This window comes from Trichechus manatus, unplaced genomic scaffold, assembly GCF_000243295.1.
Source record: "Trichechus manatus latirostris isolate Lorelei unplaced genomic scaffold, TriManLat1.0 scaffold00010, whole genome shotgun sequence".
Taxonomy (NCBI): Eukaryota; Metazoa; Chordata; class Mammalia; order Sirenia; family Trichechidae; genus Trichechus; species Trichechus manatus.
Window position 1 is genome coordinate 10,268,539 of NW_004443946.1, and position 13,300 is coordinate 10,281,838.

The 13,300-nt window shown below is 36.1% G+C and overlaps 1 protein-coding gene across 5 annotated transcripts in view; it reads left to right on the forward strand.

The window, feature by feature from the left end:
- ARID4A (AT-rich interaction domain 4A) overlaps positions 1-13,300 on the forward strand; it is a 65,299-nt gene that overhangs the window by 29,776 nt on the left and 22,223 nt on the right. For all 5 annotated transcript variants that reach the window (XM_023726231.1, XM_023726233.1, XM_023726229.1 and 2 more), the window contains 4 exons: positions 9,235-9,307; positions 10,603-10,697; positions 10,873-10,970; positions 11,731-11,962. In XM_023726231.1, the coding sequence (XP_023581999.1) occupies positions 9,235-9,307; positions 10,603-10,697; positions 10,873-10,970; positions 11,731-11,962 (498 nt within the window). The remainder of the gene's footprint in view (positions 1-9,234; positions 9,308-10,602; positions 10,698-10,872; positions 10,971-11,730; positions 11,963-13,300) is intronic.

Consider the following 13,300-nt stretch of genomic DNA (forward strand, 5'->3'; position numbering starts at 1 on the left):
GACCCTAATAGGACAGAGTAGAATTGCCCCATAGGGTTTCCAGGGCTGTAAATCTTTACAGAAGCAGACTCCCACCTCTTACTTCCAGAGAGCAGCTGGTAGATTTGAACCTTTGACTTTTCAGTTAGCAGCCAAGTGCTTAACCACTGTGATACCAGGGCTCCATATGTGCAAGACTGCACTCATTTTTACCCCTAATTCAGTCGAAATGAACCACCTTTCACACAACTACCTTGACTCCCCCTCTTCCCCCCATATCCGATGAGACACCAAATCCTTTCTTTCCTACCTATTTAATAGCTCTCAAATTCGTTCACTTCCCTCATTTTCTACTCTTTTACCTGGACTAATGCAATAGCATCCTAACTAGCTTTCTCATGTACATGGTTGACCCTTCTCCAATCTATTGTGTGTACTGTAACTAAAGTAGTGTTTTAAAAAAATCCTAATTATATCTTAAAATTTAAGTTTATTTAGGATGTGAGAAAAAAATTAGTTCAAAAATACTATGAGGACTTAGTTTTTTTTTTAACTGAAAATATAAATGGGATTCCTCTAGGAATGAAATAATTTTAGGGCATAGAAGTGGTTGTAGTTCTTATTCTTTTGGATTGAAGTGTTTCTAAAATGTATTGCATAATGCCATCCCTTCAAAAAAGTAGTATACTGAATATTATTTAACTCAAGATTTAATTAATGTTTACTTGTAATACAGTGCTCTTAGCCTTTACACCAAATGATCCATATCTGTTTAGGTTGTGAATGTTTTCTCAGTTTTTTTTTTCTTTCTAAAATCTAGATAGTCATTTGTCAGTTTTTACATATGATAACTTTTCTGGACAGTTTTTTAGAATTCTGTTTGAGACTGGCTTACTGATACCCTAGGGCGTCATTTTGCTCTATGGATCACCTGAGTTACGAGACAGTGTTGTTTTTTGTTTCTTTCCTTTCTTTTTTAATTTAAGTTTTTATTTGCATATTTCACTGAGGTATTCTAACAACAAAATATATCTGTGTACCAGAGCATACATCATCAATAAGATACTTTTCATTATACCACTACTAAAATATTTACCTTTTGTGGAGATATAAACAAGTAAAGATGACCACACAATAATTTTCTGTTTGTTCTTAGAGATTTAACTTTTTTTAAAAAAAAAAAAAACTAAGACTGTTTATATAATCCTCAGAATAGTCTGTAAAGATATCTATCTGTCTATCATTGTTGTTAGGTGCCGTCGATTCGCTTCTGAGTTATAGTGACCATATATACAATAGAATGAAACACTGCCCAGTCCTGCACCATCCTTACAATCGTTGTTATGTTTGAGCCGTTGCTGGCAGCCACTGTGTCAGTCCATCTCGTTGAGGGTCTTACCCTTTTTTCGCTGACCCTCTACCTTACCAAACATGGTGTCTTTCTCCAGGGACTGGTCCCTCCTAATAACATGTCCAAAGTTTGTGAGACAAAGTCTTGCCATCCTCGCTTCTAAAGGAGCATTCTGGCTGTACTTCTTCCAAGACAAATTTGTTCGTTCCTCTGGCGGTCCATGGTACATTCAATATTCTTCGCCAACACCATAATTCAAAGGCATGAATTCTTCTTTGGTCTTCCTTATTCATTGTCTGGCGTTTGCATGCATATGAGGCAATTGAAAATACCACGGCTTGGGTCAGGTGCACCTTAGTCCTCAAAGTGACATCTTTGCTTTTTAACCTTTAAAAAGGTCTTTTGCAGCAGATTTGCCCAATGCAAGGTACCATTTGATTTCTTGACTGCTGCTTCCATGGGTGTTGATTGTGGATCCAAGTAAAATGAAATTCTTGACAACTTCAATATTTTCTCCGTTTATCATAAGTTGCTTATTGGTCTGGTCGTAAGAATTTTTGTTTTCTTTATGTTGAAGTGTCATCCATACTGAAGGCTGTGGACTTTGATCTTCACCAGTAAGTCCTCTTCAAGTCCTCTTCCCTGTCAGCAAGCAAGGTTGTGTCATCTGCATATCACAGGTTGTTAATGAGTCTTCTTCCAATCCTGATGCCCCTTTTTTCTTCATATAGTCCCATTTCTTGGATTGTTGACTCAGCATACAGATTGAATAAGTATGGTGAAAGGATACAACCCTGATGCAAACCTTTCCTTATTTTAAACCATATGGTATCCCCTTGTTCTATTTGAATGACTGCTTCTTGGTCTGTGTACAGGTTCCTCATGAGCACAATTAAGTGTTCTGGAATTCCCATTCTTCACAGTGTTATCCATAACTTGTTATGATCTGCACAGTCAAATGTCTTTACATAATCAATAAAACACAGGTATACATCTTTCTGATATTCTCTGCTTTCAGCCAAGATCCATCTGACATCAGCAATGATATCCTGCATTCCACGTCCTGTTCTTAATCCAGCTTGAATTTCTGGCAGTTCTCTGTTGATGTACTACTGCAGCTGCTTTTGAATCATCTTCAGCAAAATTTTACTTGCATGTAATATTAATGATATTGTTCAACATTTTCTGCATTTTCTTGGCTCACCTTTCTTTGGAATGGGCACAAATATGGATCTCTTCCAGTTGGTTGACCAGGTAGCTGTCTTCCAAATTTCTTGGCACAAACAAGTGAGCATTTCCAGTGTTGCATCCATTTGTTGAAATGTCTCTTGGGTATTCCGTCAATCCCTGGAGCCTTGTTTTTCGCCAGTGCCTTAAGTGCAGCTTGGACTTCTTTTAGTACTATTGGTTCTTGATCATATGCTACCTCCTGAAATGGTTGAATGTTGCCCAGTTCTTTCTGGTACAGTGATGCTGTATTCCTTCCATCTTCTTTTGGTGCCTCCTGCTTCATTCAATATTTTGCTCATAGAATTCTTCAAAATTGCAACTAAAGCGCTTGAATTTTTTTCTTTAGTTCTTTCAGCTTGAGAAATGCCAGGCATGTTCTTTCCTTTTGGTTTTCTAATTCAAGTTCTTTGCACATTTTTTATAGTACTTTACTTTGTCTTCTCGAGCCGCTCTTTGAAATCTTCTCTTCAGCTCTTTTACTTCATCATGTCTTCCATTCCCTTTAGCTATTCTGTGTTCAACAGCAAGTTTCAGAGTCTCTTCTGACATCCATTTTGGTCTTTTCTTTCTTTCTTGTCTTTTTAATTACCTTTTTCTTTCTTCATATACGATGTCCTTGATGTCATCCTACAGCTCATCTTTGGTCATTAGTGTTTAATGCATCGAATCTATTCTTGAGATGGTCTCTAAATTCAGGTGAGATATACTCAGGGTCATACTTTGGCTCCTGTGGATTTGTTTTAATTTTCTTCAGCTTCGACTTGAACTTGCACATGAGGAGTTGATGGTCTGTTCTGCAGTTGGCCCCTGGCCTTGTTCTGAGTGATGACATTGAGCTTCTCCATCATCGCTTTCCACAGATGTAGTCGATTTGATTACTGTGTATTCCTTCTGGTGAAGTCCACGTGTATAGTGTTGAAAAAAAGTATTTGCAATGATTATGTCTTACAAAATTCTGTAATGCAGTCTCTGACATTGTTTCTATCACCAACACCATATTTTCCAACTACCAGTCCTTCTTCTTTGTTTCCAACTTTTGCATTCCAATCACCAATAATTGTTAATGCATCTTGATTGCATGTTTAATCAATTTTGAACTGCAAAACTTGGTAAAAATCTTCAGTTTCTTCATCTTTGGCATTAGTGGTTGGTGTGTAAATTTGAATAATGGCTGTATTGACTGCTCTTCCTTGTAGGCGTGTTGATATTACCCTATCACCGACAGCATTACTTCAGGACAGATCTTGAAATGATCTTTTTGATGATGAATGCAATGCCATTCCTCTACAATTTGTCATTCCCAGCATAGTAGACCGTATGGTTGTCCAATTCAAAATGGCCAGTACCAGTCTGTTTCAGCTCACTAATGCCTAGGATGTTGATCTTTATGCCTTCCGTTTCATTTTTCATAACCTCCAATTTTCCTGTATTCATACTTCGTACATTCCACATTCTGATTATTAATGGATATTTGCAGCTGTTTCTTCTCATTGTGAGTCGTGCCACATCAGCAAATGAAGGTCCCGAATAGCTTTACTCCATCCACGTCATTAAGGTCAACTCCACATTGAGGAGGCAGCTCTTCCCCAGTTGTATTTGAAATACCCGTGGCATAGCTTCCAGCATCACAGCATCATGCAGGCCACCACAGTATGACAAGCTGACAGACTAATGGTGGACCTACCTATAGATGTCCATTTTATAAGTGAGGAAACTGAGGCTTAGAGAGGTTACTCAAGGTTTTTGCAGACTTTTAAGAAAATTTTCTTCTCACTAGTTTGTAAGGTCTGTGAAAGCAGAGGATGTTGGTTTGTTTGTTTTTTCTATATCTTTTCCCACCTGTATAAATAAATACCCACCAGCCAGCAGCACAGAGCTTGGCACATACTAAGCCTTCATTAAATAGTCGCTGAATAAATGAATGAATGTAGGCTGTGCAGTTATGCTGGGAAATTACTATTTGGAACAAGACGTTGCAAGATTTATTTTAAGGTTCTAGAATGTTTGCTGTGGGAGGAATCATGGGATAAGGTATCTGACTTCCTTTCATAATGTCTCTTTTTTCAAGCAATATGTTCGCAGTCTCATTTTCTTACTTAATTTTGTAAGTTTATAAATTCTTTTTGGCTTAAGTCACTTTGGAATAGTTTACTGTTACTTGCAATAAGAGTCCTTGACTAACAATACTCCTTCATATCTTGCCCCACTTATTTCAGGTGTCTTCTGACGAGTCTTTTTCTCTCCTATCTCTTTCCCCCTCCACTGCATTCTCTGTAGACATCTTTCTAAAACATAGATGGTTCCTGTTGGAAACCCTTCAGTGGCTTTCAGCACTTTAAAGTCTAGCTTTTTATCATAGGCCTTTATAACTCTGGCCCTTTATGATTTGACCCAGGCCCACCTTTTTATTCTCCCCTCCACTGTTCTCCAGCAACATGGAACTTCTTTTAGCTCTCCCCTAACATCCCATAAGATTTTGCTCAGAAGTTGCTTGTTGACGTCTGAGATATATTACATTGAGTATCCTCTTTGTGTTGCCCGTTTTCCTTTAGTCAGCATTGACTTGACGGCAGTGAGTTTGGGTTTTTTTGGTTTAGGGAAAATGAAATGAAAGTTTAAAACAAATCAGAAAATGGATAAATGATAAATAATAGCTGAGATTTTAAAAGTTCAACAGACTTCTATGTAGGGAACAAGGAGTTCTCTACTTGAATTAAAGTGATTGAATATAGCTTACAAATCTTCTTCTGTGCATTTACCTTAGTGTAAGGTGTTTTGGTATTTATTTAGCATTTTTAAAAATTAGTGAGGCTATTTAATACTTATAGATTCAAAGTTATACGCAAAAAAAATGCAAGCAACCACCAGAGAGCCGCTTTCTTTTTGTTAGTCCTCCAGCCCAGGAGGTGCCCTCAGAGCCACCACTTCTGATGTATTTCTTACAATGCTTAGCTTTCCTGAGTGGAGCTTTCAAGGCACTGCCTCTGCTCTGGTCAGCTGCTTGGAGTTGCTCACACCAACCAAATTGTTGGCCCTGCCATCTATCCTAACACTTCCTCTTAGAGAGATCTGTCAATTTCAAAAGACTCTTCCTTCTGGTTCCTTGCTCAGCCTTTTTTTTTTTTGGAGGTGGTAGTGGTGTCCCTGGGTGGTGTGAAAGGTTAAGTGCTCAACTTTGCCAAAAGGTTTTTGGTTTGAACCCACCCAGAGGCATCTTGGAAGGCAGGCCTGGTGATCTGCTTCTAAAAGGTCACAGCCATGAAAACCCTATGGAGCAGTTTTGCTCCGCACACATGGGGTTGCTAGGAGTCGGAATCAACTTGATGGTGAATGTGCTGAGGTCACCGTAAGTCTGGGCTGACTCCATGGCAGCTAACAACAAGAGAATGGAGGAAGAGAGATCAAGGGATTGTAAGAGATAATGATACAGAAGTTGGGAAGACTTGTGATGGAGTGTCAGGGATGGGATGAGAAGGGATAACCAGTGAAGATGGATAACCAATGAAGATGATCAGCCAAGGGGTTATGGACAGCATCAAGAAGAATGAATGAAGCTGTTGTTGTCCACAATAACATTATTTCACAAAAAAACAGTATTTTGGCATTGAAAAAATAAGCATCGTATACTAGAATTAAAAAAAAAAAAGAAGGTGGGGGTGGTTGTGTAATCATTGATAACTTCTTAAGGATTCCTGTAGGGGTTCTTAAGAGATGAAATATCCATCAGCAAAAGATGTATACCTTCATATACAGTGCACAACACAGAGAAACAACAGATGGAAAATTTAGTTACACCCTTCCTCACTCTTAAAATGTGAGTTTTTGTGGTTCCAATTTGTTTATGTGCTAAGAAACTATCGCAACCCGCTTGTTAGAACTGTGTACAAGTTACATTAGTCTAAGGGGCTTTATATACAGTGTATCATCTTTTAGTGACGTGTATTTTGACAATTCAAACACTTTCTGTACACTTTCCTAATTAATGTTCTCAATAGTAGGATTGCTGGCTAAGTAAGTTAATAGCTCAGCAAAAAGAAGGTATATCTTATTAAAAAGAATAAATAACAAAATGTATTTATTTCCAATAAAATGGCAGAAAGTCCATTCTTCACTAAAATTTGTGCCGTTTCGCACTGAAAAATCATTAATTTTCAGATTAACTTGGGAAAAGAATAAGGTGAATTCCAGACAGGTGGTATGTACAACAACTTGTATCTTAAGAACATCCCCCACCCCCTGCCTCTTTCTTTTTTTCTCTTCCCACCCTCCCCGCATCCTCTTTCCAAGGGGTGACCGTTCCATCACCAGGTAGCAAGACTAACTGAGGCTTTCATCCTTGTCCTTGTGGACTGCTGTAATAGCTTCCCTTTCCCTTCAATCTGTCAAACTTATTCTTGTCAAAGAACTTTTGAAAACACAAATCTAATCTAATTTTCTTTGTCTCTCAAACCTCACATCTACCCACAGTATCAAGTTCAGAATCTTTAGTATATCATTAAAAAGCCAGTTTCTGCTCCCAGCCTGCCTTTGCAGCCTCTTGCTTAAGCTGTTTGCTCATGCTCTAGGGCTGTCTACTAATCACACACTGGGGTTTTCCTTACTGTCACCACGATTACTCCATCCCCAACAGAAACATTCATTCCTTCACCTTGCATCTGTATTCTTTTATAGATTTACTGCACTTACCATGTTGCTTCATATTGGCTTGTTTTATATTTCTACAGCCCCTGCTGGACTCAGAGTGTCAAAAGTAGAAAACCAAAAAAAACCAAACCCATTGCCATTGAATCGATTCCGACTCATAGCAACCCTATAGGTCAGAGTAGAACTGCCTTATAGGGTTTCCAAGGAGCGCCTGGTGGATTCAAACTGCTGACCTTTTGGTTAGCAGCCATATAGCTCTTAACCACTATGCCACCAGGGTTTCCTCAAAAGTAGAAGGTACCATGTTTTCTTCATTTTAATTCCTAGTGCTTTTGCATAGTCCCTGACTCATAGTAGCCATAGTAAATGTTTGAACTTCGTTTGAAGTCAGAAAATTAATAATATGGTGGGATAGATACACATATAATCGCCTATAATACTAGGCAATGTAAATTTGTTTCCTACTGGAAACCCTTAAAATTAATAAATTATTCTTGGGCTTTTGGATTAAGTGTTTTCTTGAGTTAATTTATTGACTGTTGTTTTAATAACCTTAAATGCAGGATTTCTAAATTCACTTAGGGAAAAAACAGCCGTCTCTTGATTTAAGCATTAAGTAACAACCTCTACTAACTCTGTAGTGATTATTAACTCTGAATTGCTGATTTTTGAGTCTAACTAGAACTTTGACTTAAGTTTCTTTATATGGGTAAAACTAAAAATATTCCAAGATTATAAATCAGTCTGAACTAAAACGTACTAAAAGAAAAAAAAAGAACGTACTAAAAGATTTTACTCTCTTTCCCTTGATCGCCTTGTGCTTTTTTTATTATATATTTTAATTATATGTTTATTTAGTCTGGCTATATTATTAGCTATTAAAATTCTTAAAGGATAGATGATTTTAAAGGGCCTGTTGCCATGCTGCTGGACAGTGAACACTCAATATTTATTGCTTGACATTGCCTTTGCTTTAGATACGGCTTTGAAAAGACAAATCTAGATTCTTCTTTTAGAACATAGAATAGTAGTACTCTGAAATTAAATTATCACTGTTTTATTTCTCTATAGTATGTATTGCTAAACTTTTAAGAATTTTCCTGTATATCAGTTTATAAGTAGTTTATCAGAAAAGGGAATATTTTATTGAAACCTATAATCCATTTGTTCAACTAAAGCTAAGACCATGGCATGATAGGAAGAAATAATTAGGGTTATGTAGTTAGTAAAAAGTAACACTTAATTTAAAGAGATATTTTTAGAAATATTTGTCTTTATGGGAAATTTTCCATTAGGTTTTTCATAGGAACTACATTAGAAATTGTGTATCCATTTTCCTTCCCTAAGAAATAATTCTCATTGCTGTATTTTCAGGGGTTGCAAAGTCAATTACAGAGGGCATGCAGGAAGGAAAATGTGAAAATCATGGGGGTATGAGACAAAAGGGGGTGTTAGGGTCTGGGGCAAAATCGAATTTATATGAATCATTTAAATATATTTGAATTTCTTTAAAACATTGTGCCATCCAGACAAGAAACTTTGCCACTGTGACTTTGCAACCCTTGGTTTATATTCATTCAAAAATAACAAAACTTCTAATGTTTATATGTGGATTATTTCTGTATAATAAATACATTTGTCATTATTGTGCTCATTTACCAATATATTTATATGGGCCACATGATATTTTGGTGAGTTTTTAAAAAAAAAAATCAAATAAGGTGAAAACTTCACACCCCCACCCCATTACTAAGTCTTTTCCTCATAGCTATTTTCAGTCTCCATGGTGATACTCGGGTAGGTTTAAAGTGATAAATGGGGTGAAGGGTAGAGATTGTGTATCTTGACAGTTGCATCAAATCAACTGGATTAAAATATGACTTAAAATATGGCATTATAGGACTTTGAGAAAATTCAGATTTCTCAGTTTCATTAAAATTTTATCTCCTTAACATTCCGTTCGCAAAAAAGAAGACATTGTATCTTTTCCTATTCCTTGTACAATACCTTTATATATTTTATCTTTACAGCCTGAGGAAGAACTTGATCCTGAAGAGAGGGACAACTTCCTCCAACAGCTTTATAAGTTTATGGAAGACAGAGGTATTTCCATACCAATTACTTCAATTTAGTCATCTCTTTTATCGTTTTACATTCTAGGCTTATGCATTGTTTTTGTTTGTATCATGGGTGTATGGATATGCATTTCAAGTAAAGCATAAGAATCAGTTACAGCTGACAGTAGTTAAATATTTGGAATCAAAACAAACTATTAATATCTATTTTGAGAATAAATGTGTAGAAAAATAGTGTGAATATAATCAAATTTAGTTTCTCTGGGACTTATAAAACCAACAAATATTATTATATTATTTCAGAAATAGAAAGTGATCAATCATACTGTTAGTTTGCATACCCTTGATGACCAGTGCTACATTTGTAGAAAATAAACTAGCCTGATCCTAGGTCTCAACAAATTAAACATAATGTGAGATTAGACCCTATCTGGATAGGATAGGATTTCTAATAAAGTTAGAAGAAATCGAGCCTCTTAAAACTAGTTGCTGTCTATAAATTCGACTCATGGAGACCCCATGTGTGTCAGAGTAGAACTGTGCTCCATAGGGCTTTCAATGGCTGATTTTTTGATAGTAGATCTCCAGGCCTTTCTTCTGATGTGCCTGTGGGTGGACTTGAGCCTCCAACCTTTCAGTCAGCAGCTGAGCACATTAACCATTTGCACTACCAAGAGTGTCTTAAAAAAAAAACCTGTTGCTGTCGAGTTGATTCCGACTCATAGCGACCCTATAGGACAGAATAGAACTGCCCCATAGGGTTTCCAAGGAGCGGCTAGTGGATTTGAACTGCTGACCTTTTGGTTAGCAGCCATAATTCTTAACCACTGTGCAACCAGGGCTTTACCAGAATCTCTTAGTAGCCTTTCTATGTTGTCATACTTCTTGTTGTTGCATTTGTCCTGGAAAATCCTCTGATGAAGTGGTTCTAGACATTCTGTGGCCTTCAGAAATCATCCTTCAGATTACTTCTAACAATCTTAACATTTCTGTTAAACCAGTGAAAATGGAACCATAGCCTAAAACTTACCCTTTCCATTGTGTTTGCAGGCCCAAGGTTTAATTTCATTTTACCTAATTCAGTGGCAGTTAGAGAGTTGATTTTATTGGTTGTAGAAGCAAAACACTTAAGAGTTTAAAGAACCCCATAAAGCTATGTAAAGAATATAGAGAGTATTTTGTGTTGTCCTACATAATTTAAGATTGTTTAAATATATGCTCTAATTAATGAAATTTGGGGAATTAGAAGTTGATAGCTTTGTTTTCAAATTAGTATTTTTCATTTAAATAAATGTTTTATTTCTACTCTCTAATATTAAAAAGGTACTCCAATCAACAAACCACCTGTTTTGGGCTATAAAGATCTCAATCTCTTCAAACTCTTCAGGCTGGTTTATCATCAGGGTGGATGTGACAATGTAAGTATAACATTGCTCTTTTAAATCCATACTGAGGTGATGAAGAATTAAATCCTCTAATGTTGCATTGTTGTATGTGCTTTAGATAATAAGCACATTTTGTTAATAGACATAGAATATTAGTGTAAAGATTATTTCCCTTTGAAAATGTTAATAATAAAAATTAATTTTCCAGATTGATAGTGGTGCTGTATGGAAGCAAATTTATATGGACCTTGGCATTCCTATTTTGAATTCAGCTGCTTCCTACAATGTAAAAACTGCTTATAGAAAGTAAGTAGTATAGTTTATTCATCAAAGAATATATATTTACAGGAAATCTTTTTATTGATTTTTAATTAAACAAGAATGCATCAGTTATGGAAGATTGAAGTTAGAGAAAGTATATAATGTTTTAGGTTAATAGATACTTGTAGTTGAGGAATCCCTGGGTGGTGTAAATGGTGAAGCGCCCAACTACTAACCGAAAGGTTGGTGGTTTGAAATCATCCAGAGGTACCTTGGAAGACAGGCCTGGCGATCTACTTCCAAAAGGTCACAGCCTTGAAAACTCTGTGGAACTGTTCTACTCTGCACACATGGGGTAGCTGTGAGTCAGAATTGACTCCACAGCAGCTAACAACAACTGCAAATAGCTACCTGTAGTTGAAATCGATTCATTGCATCAAGTCGGCTTTACCCCATTTCTCATGTTGTCCAGATTTCCTTCTCAAAATCAGGGATGCAGGCAGTGTTTACAATCTGAAATTATGATGATACATGTTATAATGCTGTATCTTTTGCAGTGAACCACCTGCATACCAAAACTATGAGAGCTCTGTTTAGTTACAACAAGCTCAGATTTCTCAAGAAGGCATTTTATTTTATGATCAGTATTTCTGTTCACAGTCCTGTCTAAAACACAAAGAAATTAGTAACACAGAAGAAGTACTTTTTTGTAAATGACTTCAGTTTTACTTTTTAAAAATACGTGTGTTTATAATACTCAAATTCAAAGACTAAGATTTCTTAACGTCAAATATTGTTTGTTTAGGTATCTCTATGGTTTTGAGGAATACTGCCGTTCTGCAAATATTCAGTTCAGAACTATTCACCACCATGAACCGAAAGTAAAAGAGGAAAAAAAAGACTTAGAAGAATCAATGGAAGAGGTGCTAAAAGAAGATCAAGAAATGCCTTTAGTAGAAGTGAAGAGCGAACCTGAGGAAAATATTGATTCAAACAGTGAAAGTGAAAGAGAAGAAATAGAATTAAAATCTCCAAGGGTAAGTAGTTAATACTACTTTTATCTGGTTTATTTTAAGCATTATTTTTTTTTAAATCATTATGAACATTTCCAGGTATCCACAAAAGCATTACAGTGAACCCTCATGTACTCATCACATGGAATTCTGGCTTATATATTCAAATAAAGGAGGAGGACATTTTTACAAGCACATTTGTTACAGCATTTTTTGTATTAGTAAGAAAGTAGAGAAAATCTTGAGGAACATAAATCTGTGGTACACCTATACTGTGGAGTTTTCTACAGATGTTTTACATACGATGAGGCAGATCTTTATGTAATGATAAGAAAGCAAGTCCACAATAAACTTGTTGAGTGAAAAAGGAAATATTTAGAACAATATGTCTAAAAATGGAATTTCTGAATCAAATGTTTACAGACTTAAAATTTGATAGATCACAATGGCTTTTATTCACCTACCTAAAAATATTCCAAGAGCATCTGCTATGTGCCAGGTACTGTCTAGATTTGAGGATACAGAAGTGAATAAGACAAAGTCCCTAACAACATGGAACTTATATTCTAGTGTCTTGTGTTAAAGGATAATAAAAGAATGAAAGAACAAAAAATAAAAGAAGAATAAACTTGTCTTTTTTTTTCTGCTCTTGCAGTGTAAAAAGCACATGATCAGGAACTAGGGAGACCACTTGTTATACTGAGGGTAGTAATTGTAAATGCCACCCCCTTTTTCTCCTTAATACTTGATTTTTTCAAAGTAATGGGAAATTCTACCAGTTTATGGAGGTTGATTTGAAGGAAAATTTAGTAGATAGTGAAATGGCTCGCCAGTTTCATGGTCAGTTGTACATGCATCAAAAGACTGGATAGAAGCTGCAGGAGGTAGAACAAGTTAGTGCTGGCCCAGAGATCTCCCCAGAGACTCATTCAAATAAATCTGCACAATTCTTGGGTTACTGGTGCAGTTCAGTCCCTTTAGACTGTAGTCACACGCAAATACAGTGATAATGTTAATTTGGTCTTAATAGACAGTAGAACCACAGGAGACCACGGAGCTTTTAAAGAGTCCATAATTTAAGGGGTTAAAATTTTTTTATTACTATTAACTTTTATCATTGACATTTACATGATTCTATAGATACTTTTATTATTGTCAAGAAATATTAAAAGTGAGGTAAAATAATGTTGTAAACAAAGAATAAAATTTATTTTTATGTAGTGTATAGCCAAAGATCATAGTAGACCTAGACATAATTAATTAATTTATACTGATTATTCTTGTACGTTCGCAAGGAGAGATAAGTACGTATGAGCTGATTGTCAGGGTCACATCTCAAGCCAAAGAGAAGACTAGTTACTG